Genomic DNA, 14,299 nt, shown 5'->3' on the forward strand with positions numbered 1-14,299 from the left:
AGAGAGAGAGAGAGAGAGAGAGAGAGAGAGAGAGAGAGAGAGAGAGATGTAGTTCCATGGTCAGAGCCCTTGCCTAGCATGTGGAGGACTCAAGGTTCAATTCCCAGTACTGAGGGTGCTAGGAATGAGCACCCTCAGTAGGGTGAGATATAAGGGGTAAAGTTCCTAGTCTTGATATACATGTGGTTTGGAAGCCATTTGGAAAAACAACTGTGGTACTCTGGGCACCCAGATCTGGGCACAGCAGCCTGTGAGCAAGGACTCTTCTGACCTTTTTCCTGAGGTCCTTTTCAGGCTTGTCAGTCAGACTGGAGCTTTGTCTGTATTTTAACCACACCTCCTGCCATTTTAGAGAATGGTAGCTCCATGTTTTTTAACTTCTGTTTTTTAACTTGTCCTACTTTTGATTTCTAATGGCTTCCTTCTACAGGTTCTTATTCTGGAACCTAGACTCCAAATGTCTCTGATTAGCCCAACCACACTCACTCTCTCAAGACAAAAGAAAGCACAAGGTTTTCCTCTAAAAGACAGACTCTGTAAACCCTCTGGAAATGTTTCTTCAGGGTGTCTACCCACTACCATAAAAACTTTGCTCATTTACTAGGCAATGTCTGCTGCGATTGGATTTTTGATTATGTGATTCTGTACATACAGCTTTACTAAGCTTAATTTATAAAACACCCACTCTGTATTTGTAGCCTCTGTGAAGGCTATCAAGCTAAATCCTGAAGAGGTAATCCCTAATACATAGGAAGTCCATGCCCCAAGGCCAGAAACCTGTATCTATCTGACATAGTTGAATAGAATAGAAAAGTTGGTGGTAGGATGTTGGGTGTGTGATAATTTAAGAGTCTTGAGGGGAAAAAAGTCATCAACTATTTGAACAGGCTCAATGCAATCACTCGGCTCTTTGTAAGAAACGAACGGGGGGTCATGAGTAAGAGGTGGTGAGGAAGACCTTGGGAAGGAAGTGGGGAGATGAAGAGGGAAGAAGGGGTGGGAGGAGAGGGGACAGTCTGCAACCTGAAGATGTACACACGTGATTCTGATGGTGGAGGAACAGACTACAGACTGAGCAGTGCAGGAGTACCTGTGAAGAGTTTAAGTTAGCCTGGGTGACACCATTTTGAAATGAGGAGCCATCTTGACCGGTAGCTGAACTCGGGTACCAGGAAATATCACAGAATGTGTACCTTGCAGAAAACAAAGTTAGTTCTCCCTAGCAATGGCCTCCAGGAAATATCAAAATAAATGTTTAGTAAAAAAATAGAGACAATCTCCCTGACAATAATTAATGAGAATTGGTTGGGAAAATTCTCCCCAACATTTCAGATGTAGTTTAGAAGAATGGCAATTGTGATTATGTAAATGGTCACCTCTCTCCTATGGCTTTTACCCAATCCTGTAACATTAAGGCATGAACCCCCCTGCTTGCTGTCATGGAAACGTGCCCTCCTGCTTGCTGTCATGGAAACCCCCTGCTTGCAGTCTTTCCCTTTAAAAACCCTGCTCACTCAGGGCTTGGGGGCCCCACTTCTCTACTGCTGTGTCAGTGAGACTTGGGTCCGGAGTTCGATCGCTCTCATAATAAAGCTCTCTTGCTCTTGCATCGAGTCATCTCCTGGTAGTCTCTGAGGGTCCCGTGATCCTCGTATTACACCTGTGGCTTCCAGAGCTAGAAGAGACCGGGCAAAGATTCTTCCCTAGAGCCTCCAGGAGGAATACACAAGCCTTCAGAGTTGTGGAATCATTTTGCCTTGCACCACTAGCTCATTTGTTACAATGGGAAGTGAATATTAAGATTTCATAATCTAGTAAGATAGGTTATGTGAGCCACGTGTTAATAATACAAAGAAACTGCTGAGGAGACATTTATGCAGTGAGTCCTCCCTGCTGAGGAGATGGGTGAGGCACCCTGCAGGAGGGCTCCTTTTCAGAGCCCACAAGGGAGCAAGGTCTTCAAAAGGGGGATCCAGGGAAGCAGCAGGAGGAAAGGTTACCCTGTAAGGCACAGAACAGGCCCATCTGGACTCTCGTGATGCCCCATCTGGACTCTCTACGTTCTTTTCCCAGGGTCTAAAATGACTTGGCTACAATTTTGCACATTCCACTGAAAATGTAACCTCTGGGGTTAGTAAAATAACAACACAACGCTGTAATTTTAAAAAGTAATCTTTATAACAATTGGATTAACTCGTGGAGCACTTCTAAGATTTTAAACACAGAGACTCGGATTTCAGACAAGAATTCCCTCTCGACACAGAACACGCCTTCAAAAGACGAACTGGCTCACTTCCAGACAGACAGGTTAACCACTGATGAACAGAAGAGTAGCAACTGCCAATCACACAATCACCATAAAAAGACACTTTGCTCCAAAGGCACTCATTACCATTTACAAATTAGACATTTCCTACAACCTTTCCATTTTGGTCATCATTTTGTATGACCAAGGGAAGCCAATGGAATCCAATGGACTGTCCCTAGTAGAAAGAACGGCACTGAGTATAAGGGTCTCATATCCCCACGTACCCCACCCGTACACACACACACACACACACTCCATGCAACACACCTCATGTAAAAGATTTATAGGGGGTCAGGGTATACAAAAGGCTGCCTCTGAGCAAGGACGGAAAAGAAAGGGCGAGGCCTTGAAGCCCCCACCCCACTGAGGGTGGAGGTGGGAGTGTTATACAGGTTATAGTGCATGGGCAGAGGGAGAACAAAAATGTGTTGCATTTGGCAGCTGGTGATGACTGGCTGCTGATTCTGAGTAGCTGAAGGCAGACAACAGTAGAACCTGGTTCTTGGATATGGGTGTGATTCTCCATTTATCAATACCAAGGACCCACTCGGATGATGGAGAGACTTGAGACTTAAGATTCCTGCTACTCTTTGCTAGGTTTTGATGGTCAGAATCCAGAATCTTGAATAACTCTGAATGGCTCCAGTTTAGCTTGCGTTTGTTTGAGAAGCAGTCACCCCGATAAAGCATTTCTTTAGGTCGTTCTGTTTGTGGGGATGGGAAGAAAGGTACAGAAATGCCTGGCTGTTCATCTGTACCACTCAAATTCACCATCAGTAACTCCCTTGGCCTTACTGATGGAGCTTGTGTCCTTCCATGGTGACACCCTTTGCTCTGTGCCCTCGGTGACATTTGCTTTTCTTCCCCCCTGTATCTTCTGGTGAATTCACTGCTTTTTGGACTGTTCATACTCACTGCAGAAGAGTCCAGAGGAGCACCTTTTCTCCACTGGCTTGCTCCCATAAGAATGGCCTGGTACTTCCCAAGAGGAACCCAAACTGATCTCAGTAGGCCTTAAGTCCTGGGATGATGCTCCGAGCTCTGGGAGCCAACATTCCTCAGAAGAGGATGTGGGCATGTTGCAATCGGCTTCACTTCTCCTGTTCCCAGTGTTTCTGTCTAAGCCCAGAAAGGTAACCTCAGACTGGCTGCATTCAAAAGGGATTTTCGGAGTCACTCTGTCTGCCCTCACTGCTTCCTCGTGTGGTGCTGACTGATTATTCTGGTTCTCATCATCTTCCACTGGAATACTTCGGACATTATCCAAGAACACAGGAGAAGGACACCTGAAGGACTTCAGTGAAGTGGGAGGGTCCTCTGCAAAATACAAGCTGGGCTGCGCGCTCTCCAGAGTGTTCAGGACCTGGCAAGCGAGGAAGCAAACAGACACGGAGGGAAGCTTGCGTGACACACCCTGTTACATTTTCCTCTCTCATTTTCCTAACGAGCAATCTGAGTAAGTAAAATATAAAAATAATAAAGTAAGGCAAACATGGAATTTTTGAATTAGAAAGGTTATTTGATCCTGGAGAAGCCCCTACATTCCAAGGATCACATCAAGTGACTTGAAGGAAGGCATGAAAGAAACTACCTACTATCAAGACACCTGATTTCAGCCATGAACTAGCCATCACCTCTCTCTATAATGTCAGATGTGTGTTCACGCATTTTCATCCACAGGAAGTAGAGGATTCTCATGGATTACATCAAAGGTAAGCCGACCTCCCTTTCTCAAATGCCAGGATCAGAAAGCAGGGCTTTCTAAAACTACAGATCTCTTCCCCAACCAAGAGAATGCCAGAAAGAAAGAAAGAAAGAAAGAAAGAAAGAAAGAAAGAAAGAAAGAAAGAAAGAAAGGAAGGAAGGAAGGAAGGAAGGAAGGAAGGAAGGAAGGAAGGAAGGAAGGAAGGAAGGAAGGAAGAGGTATTCAAGCAGCTTCAGCCAGGCGTGGTGGTGCATGCCTGTAATCCCAGTACTCAAGGAGGTAGAAATAAGCAGATCACTGTGAGTTCAAGGTCAGCCTGGCCTACAAAGTGAGTCCAGAACAGCCAAGGCTACACAGAGAAACCTCCAAAAAAAAAAAAAAAAAAAAAAAGAAAAAGAAAAAGAAAACCAAACCCAAAACAAAACAAAACCAAAAACTTCACACAAGAATTGGACATGTAGCCAGATTAGAAAACTGATGACCTAGTATATTCTTCCTTTCTTACTCTCTAAAAATACAGATAGCTTGAGCAATTATGGAGAATTTTCATGTCCACAAATAGCATAATTATGATTCTAAAGATAAGGCTGTGGATCCAGAGAAAAAAATCATACAACTATCTAGAAAAACAAAGCATTGGTGCTGTACTATTAACCTCCTGGATGCCAACTTTGGCTTCTGCAACACCTGATGGGACAGGATTTCACACTGAGAGCCATGCCAGGCCTCTTGCTGACTCCCAAGGCCAGTGTTCATTCACTCTGATTGTACCAATTCCTTGTTTAGAACTCCCCCACAGCTCTACATAGACTTGGAATAAAACCCAACTCCAAGAATAGAATGATGTCCTCTCTGTCACCTAGAAGCCTCTGTAACCTTAACATCCAGCTCTGTCTACCTCATCTCACCTCCATGATGCTGGACCGTCCAAAGTCTTATTCTAAGGGTGACGACCTCTGAGTCGCTCCTCAGGAGTGCCGATCGCCTCTTTTGAGGGTATCCTTTCATCTTTACTGTTGCCTACATTTAACCTGTTCTCCAAATCACAGCTAAGCTGTTCCCTTCAGCAAGGATCCTCTGGTTGCCACAGACTGGCAAGCTGACTGTTCTCACTCTACCCTTCCCAGTCATCTTGGGATTTGGATTGCCATCATGCCTGTCTACTAGACCAAAACATTATGTCTAGTGATCTGACTTCTTTGCACTGCAAACTTGAGGACAGTCACCAGATCTTGACTGCTATGTATCCCCAGCACCCCAAATACACAGAGGAATGGGCATTAACTTAGTGTTTGTTTATAAACAAATGGATTGCGTCTATGACAAATGAATAGATTTTAAAACAATGAAAACAAATGTGCGCTTGCTAATGGGTCAAATAGCTTAATGACTGTTGAATAAAATATCCCCTTCCAGCTTTTCATTAGATTCAATTTTCTAAACTGTATTAGTGGTGGTGGTAGGAGTGTGCTGAGGAGTTTGTGTGAAAGTCAGAGGGCAACTTGTTCTTTCCATGAGTTCCAGAGGTTAAACTCTGGTCACCAGGATTGCATGACAATCATACCTTTATCTACTAAGCTACTTTGCTTATATTTTATAATAATCTGGTTCTACCTAGCAATAATAATAATAATAATAATAATCTGGTTCTACAAGGGTAGCAAGAGTGTAAGGTGTTTGTTTGTTTTAAGTTAGAAAGGTTATCTATTAGGCTAGAACTCGCTGTGGGAGGCTGAATTTGTCTCACTAGTTAAGAATTCACTTGGATGCACAACTTATCCAAGTAGGATTTTCTGTGGCTCATCCTAAAATAAAACTTACTTCATCCATTGTAGGTCTTAACTTGGCCCGAGATGCCGCACACTGGCCTGCCAGAGAAAAGAGCTTGGTAGAGAAGTTTCGAGGGCAAGGGTGTAATTTCCTATCTAGAAATGAGAGGCATGAATCAAGGCCTCTCTTCTCCATCAGTTCCATGAGGAGGTCCCGCTAGAAAGAAGAGAGGGTAAAGTTATTTCTTGGAGCTCCGTCAGACAACGAATTGACAAACGGGTACCAGCATGAGAACAATTCTTACCAGCTGAACGTGTTTGGGATCATCCAACACCACTTTGCACCCCGTCAGAACCTCCATGATCACCTACAAGGAACATACACAAAACCAGCTACAGAGGTTGAGAATGAATATGATATTAGTTTAAACTATTTAACATTACAATGGATTGGATTTTAAATAATGCTCTTGTATTTTATTGCCTTGTGGACTTTGCAAAATTAATGTATCAGATAATGAGTAAGAAAAAAATCAATAGGTATACAAGTTAAAACTCTTAAAATTTTTCTTCTAAGCCAGTGGTTCCCAATATTTCTAATGCTGCTGCCCTTTAATACAATTTTTCATGTTGTGGTGACCCCCAACCATAAAATCACTTTTTTGTTGCTACTTCACAACTATAATTTTGCTACTGTTATGAGTCATAATGTAAACTTCTGATATGCAGATGGTCTTAGGCGACCCCTGTGAAAGGTTGAGAAATGATGCTCTCAAGATTTAGAATCCTTTTAGCAGTGAATTCTCTTCTGGTTCTAACCAGTTGGTAACACTCACAATTCCGAAGCTGTAGACGTCGGTTTTGACAGAAAGTCTTCCCTGTCTGATGTATTCTTCTGGCATGTACCACAGATGTTTCCTGCCACTGCCGGTCATATTTATGGTAGAATTCTGATGTTCTAGGTGGGGTCGGAAGTGCGCCATGGCAAAATCAGTTAATTTGGGTTGGAACTGGTCATCCAAGAGTATGTTTGCACTAAAAGTGTGATCAAAGACAAACAGGACAAAACATCACGGAGGTTTTTAGTGGGATACAACATGGATGAGTAATTCAGTAACACTGCTAAAATGAAGCCAAACAGAGTTCCACAAGAAAGTGGGCTTTCTAAAAGTCTTTTCTTCAAGTATAAACATAAATTTGTATGAAGGCTAAAATAAAACTCTGACCTATGAACAGTGGGTATTTCAGATTTTCAGATAGGCATGGATGCTATGGCAACAGGACAGACTAAAGTTAACCAGAGCTGCTTGCTTGTGCTCTTTTTTTTTAAAAAAAAACTTTTTCTTAATTATTATTATTTATTACAATTTATTCACTTTGTATCCTGGCTGTGGCCCCCTCCTTCATCTCTGCCCAATTCCACCTTTCTTCCCTCTTCTCCTCCCATGCCCCTCCCCTTGTACACTAATAGGGAAGGTCCTCCTCCCCTTCTATCTGACCTAGCCTATCAGGTCTCATCAGAACTGACTGCATTGTCTTCCTCTGTGGACTGGCAAGGCTCCACCTCCCAGGGGGTGGTAATTAGCCTGCCACTGAGTTCATACCAGAGACAGCCCCTGGCCCCTTTACTAGACAACCCACTTGGAGACTGAGTGTATGGGCTACATCTGAGCTGGGGTTTTAGGTCCTCTCTCTGCAGAAATTGTGGTATATTTATATAATGGAATACTACTTAGCTATTAATAGCAAGGAAATCATGAAATTTTCAGAGAAATGGTGGGAACCTGAAAAGCAGAAGCTAAACAATGAGGACCCTAGGGCAGATGCTCAATCCTCATTCAGAAGGGCACACACGATAGACATCAGAAGCAGGAGAAGACAGGGAACAGGAGAGGAGCCTAACACAGATGGTCTCTGAAAGACTCTACTGATTGAGGTATCAAAGCAGAGGCAAACTTTGGGCAGAATGAATGGAATTTTGTGAAAGAAGGGGAAGATAGAAAGACCTGGAGGGGACAGGAGCTCCAAAAGGAGACCAACAGAACCAAAACAACTGGGCCCTAGGGGCCCCTTCAGAAACTGATACTCTAACCAAGGACCATGCTTATGCTCTTCTTTATGAGCTTGATTTTAAGCAGCTAATAATGAAATTTGTCATGTGCCGAGGGTGTGTTGTGGCTTATGCTAGGCTTACTAGAGATGCTACTCTAGAATGTCCTGAGGTGTACTTGTTCCCATTTCAGGGGTTTTCAACCTTCCTAATGCTGCGACCCTTTAATACAGTTCCTCACGTTGTGGTGACCCCCTCAACCATACAATTATTTTGTTACTGCTTCACAACTGTAATTTTACTACTATTTTGAACCATGATGTAAATATCTAATATGCAGGATATCTGATACGTGACCCTCCAAGGGGTCATGACACACAGGTTGAGAACCACTGCCCTACTTTAATGATACCCTCACTTCACTGTTCCCTCTCTATGGGTTTCATTTTACTTTTGAGACTCATTTGGAATGTGAATAACTGTAGAAGCAAAGGCAGAGTGCATAGAGTCTATTTAGGGAGCCGTCACATTAAAAACAATCACTTCGCATCTCAGATGGGAGGAAGTATTGGTTTACTTTATGCTTCAAAAGTGCAAATTGGACAACAGGGAAGGAGAAGCCAAGAGGGACATTCATCTCATGTGACACAGTCCCTCTCCCTGGTTCCGAAACAACGCAGTTCTTTCCGCTTGCATTTGAGGTGAGGAGGACAACAGCTGATAACACTGCTCAGGGAATATGAAGCGCATTGGCTGCCTGGCATGGCTGGCTGCATGCCTGGCAAGGCCAGATACATGGTAGCAGGAATGGGGACTGGTAGTCAGTAGTAAGAGGGCAGGCAGATACTGCCAGGGTGGTTGGGGGCCATGAGAGAGTGACCTTTAGCTTCAGTTTTGCTTAGTGCTCTTCCAAGCGTGTTTGTGTCCTGATGCTGAAGCATTTGCTACTTAGCTTGCTCAAATGTCAAGGGATAGATTTTGTGGTACTGTGCACTGCTGTTAAATGTCGTAGCAGCTACCGGGTAAGAAGTTCTTAAAGGTGAACAAACACCGAATCTCACCAGTGTCCCAAAGGTCTCAGCTGTCCCATGGCAAGCACACAAACAGGCAGAGCTAGTTCTGAACTGAGAACCTCCAAAGAAAGACACAGCTCCGAGACGACAGTGAGGTTGGTCAAGGACCTGAGCACCTTACTTGACTAAGTAAGGTGCTCAGTTCCCACATTCTTGACTAAGGTCTCAATTCAGACTCTGTCTAGGACCAAGCTGACAACAGAGAAAGTAAAGCGCAGGTTCCTTTAAGGTTAAAAATGGGTTCTCAACTTTGACTTTTCCCTCCACAGGGAGGGGAAAACAAACTGTAAAGTGCAAAAAGCTGCCCTTATTATGCCCTGTCTGTTCAGTGCGATCTTCTCCTCTCTGGGGGAATAGGCCAGGGGCTGTGTCCCCAAGATGTGTATCAATGAGCACAATCTTTAACTTTCTCCTTGCCTGTCTGTTCTCTAGTATCCACCAGCTGCCAAAGCCAGCTTTTGTCACACGTGGCCCAACTCTGGGCCATCCCTCACCAATTCCATCACCTTCTCCCTCAAAGGACAGCTTTGAGCATCCAGTCACCCCTCTGAAGATGCATAACAGGTGAGCGACAGATCCTACCTTCTCTCCAGCACTAGGTAAGAAGACATGATTACATCTCCAGTAGGGGCCCACTCGACTTGCTCAAATCTGAGGCTTCTGAACCTGCCCTGACACTTTCAGAATTGGGGGACTCTAAAGGCAAGAGTTTGCCACCTAAGTTGTGAGCTGAAACTGGGCAGAAAGCGTCTCCATCCCTCAGAGCAGCACTCATGTGAGGCCAGATAGGACAGACAGTAAGGTCTGGAACACCTTGGGCAAAGGCTGCAGAATTCGAGTATGAAAGACACCAATGGACAAAGGAAAAGGGTAGAAATCCACTACCCCGTGCAAATAATCCCTGGCCCAGGCACATACATGGGGACACTCTGAGGTTTCCTAAGCTCATTGTAACACTGAAACACATACCCCATCATGGAGCTAAAGTGCTGAAGTTGTATGCAGAACATGTAACACTATGCCGCAGAAAGCCATTTTGTATGGAAGTCAAAAAGCATTCCCTAAGAGTCCCAATTGCACATGGCCAGTCGTTGGAGCTACCAATCCTTTCTCCTGCCCACCCTGCTTCCTGCCTTGGAAATGCATCCTTTTCTCACACACAGTCAATACCACTATGCATATGTCTCTGTCCAAGTCCTTGTTTCAAGACACAAGACAGTGGAAACTCTCCAGAAGCGCCCAGCAAACTCTAATATCTACTGTCTTCCTGAGTTACTGCCCCTCCAGTTCCTTTTGCTCTGGGAGCCACTTTTGCGTGTACTTGCTTTATCTCTGCACAGAGGAAGACTGAAAAGTCCATACTTTTTCCCCTTTTGTTCACAGACAGAGTTTATCTGTGTAGACATGGGCCAGGCTGACCTCCAACTCAGAGAGATTCGTCTGCCTCTGCCTCCCAAATGCTGGGATCAAAGGCGTGTGCCACCATCACCACCTGACCAAATGCCACGTTTTCAATATCTTCCTCCTCCACCCCAGTTCTCCAGAACGCATGATATTCTGATTAATGTGTTAGGGCCTTGAGAATGCCAAGACTGAATCTAAACACCACATAGGAATCCCTGGAGGGTTTTTTTTAGGTACATGGGAAAGGTGTGGGGCAGGTAGGGGGACAGCCAGAATAACAAAACCCATAACCTAAGCCGTTTATTTGACCTGCTACAAAGCAAGTAGAAGCTGACAGCAGGTCGTGAGTCACATGCCTGTGAGAGGTACGGAGAGGTGAGCTGAGTGAACACAACCATGTTACCCAATAAACCCGCTGAGGACATGGGGTCAGTGAGGGGCCATCGGTCAGATAGGATTAGCAGAGGATGCCGCACTTACACATTGAATAATGACGCTGGTGAGGAGGCGAGTTCTTACCAGCAGACCTCAGCGGAGAGCATACATTTTGAATCGAATGATTTATTTGGTTCTAAGTAAAGGTTAACGGGAGCCGAGAAAGAGAAATGTTCGGATTTAGGAAAACGGCAAATGCCGAAAGCCCTTCAACAATCAATTTCTACTCCAATGCTTTCCCCTGCTTCAACCTGAAGTAGAATCTTCAGATATAATGTGCCTTTGGCTACCCTGCAGGTCAACTGAGTATGTTTATTCTGCAGGGTGAAAAAGAAATGGCAAAATGGAGACGACATGAGACAGTTGAGCAAAGCGAAAGGGCAGCGTGCTGGAATTATGGCCAGGCCGGAGGCAGACAGTAGAACAGCTTTGGTCCGCGTGCCCCTCATCTCGTGCTTCTGCCGCCTGTCCCTACATCTTACTGTAAAAGCCAGTGTAACTTCAAACAGTTCTTTAGAGAGAATGATCCCTGCCTGAGGACATGGGGGGAATTCCATACAGGAGGTGAATTTGTACCCTGACTCAGGGGTAGTGACTTAATGTCTGTATTAGGAAAAGTTTCTGACCTTTTTTTTTTTTTTTTTGGAGGAATCTGATGCCCCAAATAATACTACTTTCTAGTGAGATCATCTTTCACTGCTTATCAGAGAGCTTCCTAGTTTATTTGAGACAGTTGGGCCTTAAAAAGGAAGACAGTATGTATAGATGAAAGTGCAGGATTTGAGTTTAGGGACCAGGGCTGTGTTGGACACAGAAGATGAGAACTACCTTAGTCAAGTGCCGGGCAACCCTGAGGAAAGGCAGTGGCTTTACCCAGTTGGTCCCAAACATAGAGAAGACCCAACTGCTTCTCTAAACATCCTGAGGCCAAAGTGTTAGTCACATAAGAACTGCCCACATTCCAGAATCAGGTTTCTCTCTGCCGTCAAAGACTCAGTGCCTACCACCCCTGCCATCCCTAGAGGCCAAAGTGACACATTGGCACTGCTGAATATTTCCTAAGGCGCATGCTCCATACCCCTATAAAGCCCATTGTCACAGCCTGGTCACTCTCTCGTCTCTATCCCCACTCAAAGGCAGCCGTTTTGCATGCCCACACTTCACCAATAAAGCTCTTGTGTGAGATCAGTGGCAGGGTGGTGTGTGTGTGTGTGGCATCCCTTGGCCAGATGGCAAAGACACTCTTTCACTGAGAAACCCTTACAGAAAGGACACAGACTGTCCACGTCATGGCGGTTACAACACCAAGAGCCCCCTTTCCAGAGGGACTGCCTGCCCTCAGGCATGGCAAAATCCATTTTTCCTAGACTCACAGGTTTCTGGGAGAGTTGCACATTCTCCCAGCTCTGCACAAGAACACATATGGCTTCCAATCTAGGAAAGGCACCAGCCTAAAACTGTTTCCCCATTGCACTGTGGAGCTCTCTGTGTCCCCTCTGAATTTGCACAGGTCTTTGAGAGTGAAAGGTTCCCCTGTTTGTGCTTCACAGGTGTGTGAGTCTCAGCATTCTGCACCAGGACCCAGTGTTCTTCCGTTAAATGTGCAACTTTCCGGCTTGAGCTGAACTACTCGGGGGCCTCAGTTTCCATATCGGTAGGAAGGTCTGATGATACTTGCTGGATAAGAACATGCTAGCTGAATTATTGAGAAAACCTCAAAATGTACCTTGAATGATGTGGACTGGCCATTGTCCATTCCAGCCACTACCATGTCAAAATCCCAAAAAATGCATTTGAGTGTCTCAGGAAGTGTTCAAGGACCCTCTCTGAGTAACAATGAAATGGAAGTGCAGGGTGGTCCAGAATAACTGCCCCCCCCCCGGGAGGTGAGTTAATATCAAGGAATCAGCTGAATTCCAAATTATTTTTAGAGAGGTACTAGACAAACATCACTAAAGTGATATTTCTAGATGATTTAAGACAGCAGGGAAGAAGGCCCTCCTGTTGTTTCTTGTACCAGCATATATATGTAATTTAACGTTAATTTAATGTTAGTTTATATGTACATACTTGTACATAATATAAATTTGTACATATTTGTACATATACACAAATGGATTTGGATACATGTATTAGTTACTTTTATGTTGCTTTGACAAAACACTGTGACCAGTTTTAGGAGGAAAGAGTTTATTTTCACCTAAGGTTCCAGAGGGATAAGAGGCTGTCACCGACTGTGACCAGTTTTAGGAGGAAAGAGTTTATTTTCGCCTAAGGTTCCAGAGGGATAAGAGGCTGTCACCGGAGAAAGCCTTGACAGCAAGTCTGAGGCATGGGGCAGGAGCAGGAAGCTGAGAGATGACATCCCAACCAAAAGCACAGAGCAGGGAGAGTGAGCGGGAAGTACTTGCGTCCCTACCACCTCACCAGTAACTCTCTGTGTGAGGCCTGTTGCACGGGGTGCTTTGAGACTACATAGTCTCAAGGTGTGTAGTGTGTCAGCGTGTGTACGTCACCCCCAATGGCACAGTTCCTCCAGCAAAAATCTCTGAAAACAGCATCAATAACTGGGAACCAAGTGTTGGAACACTCAAGACTATGGGGAACACTTCTCATTCAAATCACCGTAGGACTTAAAGACGATGTTGGCAACAAGAGTTAAGAGAAATGTTGATTTATGTGATATCTAATTGTTTTAGCTCTCTTTAGGGAAATAGTGAACGTATCTGATTTCATGAAAGAAGACAGAACTAGGAAGACATGAAAGTCTGAGGAAAATCATTTATATCTAAAATGCTTCTCAAAAATAAAGGGAGTTGCTTTAAAAGGATGAAATGGGTAGAGTAAGAGGGTTAGAGAATCAATGCATCAAGCTTCCATTTTCCAAGCCGGTTTCGTTTCCTGTACACCTCTAGATGTCCTATTAAACACTAAGCTGAACCTCAGTCTCGACGAGTCTGCAGCCATCAGCTGACTTTGCCCAGGAGGGCTGGGTAAAGGCAGAAAGAGCCAAGTGTGTCCTTGTGGCTGATAGAGCAACCTGTGGCCTCCTAGCCACCCTCCATTACTTACAGACTTTCACATAAGCAATGCCGCGTGCACTCACTCACTCACTCACTCACTCACTCACTCACTCTAATCTGTGTGTCCGACCAGTTTCTATTTTTCAGACATCCGTGGTTAAGCTTCTTCCTTCCTTCCCCTAACGCAGAAGCCTGTTCCACAAATGGCAATTCCAGCCTAGGACCTGAGTTTACAGGGCTCGTTCGAAACACTCACTAAGGTTTAACTTCTTGATGTGGAGCATTAGTAGGAATGAATGTCTGAGATGAAAAATACTGCTGGCGAAATGCATTCACACTTAAATTTATCTATAAATGTGAAAACTCGAGGTCTATCGCTTTTAGATGCTTTAATGAGAGCGTGTGATTCGAAAGCATCTTCATTTCCCAAAGGAAAATGTGAGTGTTTTGCCAAGAATACAGGCTATGCTCCGGATTCTTTCTTTAGATGCTTTCTCGACTCCTACCATCTGGTAGTGAGTGTTGTTGTTAT

General features: G+C 44.5%; 1 protein-coding gene across 2 annotated transcripts in view; it reads right to left on the bottom strand.

Annotated features, from left to right (window-relative positions):
* Positions 1-2,154: 2,154 nt before the first annotated feature.
* Positions 2,155-14,299, bottom strand: part of Irak3 (interleukin 1 receptor associated kinase 3) — a 62,555-nt gene continuing 50,410 nt past the window's right edge. For both annotated transcript variants that reach the window (XM_021627428.2, XM_021627422.2), the window contains 4 exons: positions 6,619-6,817; positions 6,088-6,150; positions 5,835-5,999; positions 2,155-3,671 (listed from right to left, as the gene is read on the bottom strand). In XM_021627428.2, the coding sequence (XP_021483103.2) occupies positions 3,195-3,671; positions 5,835-5,999; positions 6,088-6,150; positions 6,619-6,817 (904 nt within the window). In that variant the 3' untranslated portion in view covers positions 2,155-3,194. The remainder of the gene's footprint in view (positions 3,672-5,834; positions 6,000-6,087; positions 6,151-6,618; positions 6,818-14,299) is intronic.

Source organism: Meriones unguiculatus, chromosome 2 (genome assembly GCF_030254825.1).
Source record: "Meriones unguiculatus strain TT.TT164.6M chromosome 2, Bangor_MerUng_6.1, whole genome shotgun sequence".
Classification (NCBI taxonomy): Eukaryota; Metazoa; Chordata; class Mammalia; order Rodentia; family Muridae; genus Meriones; species Meriones unguiculatus.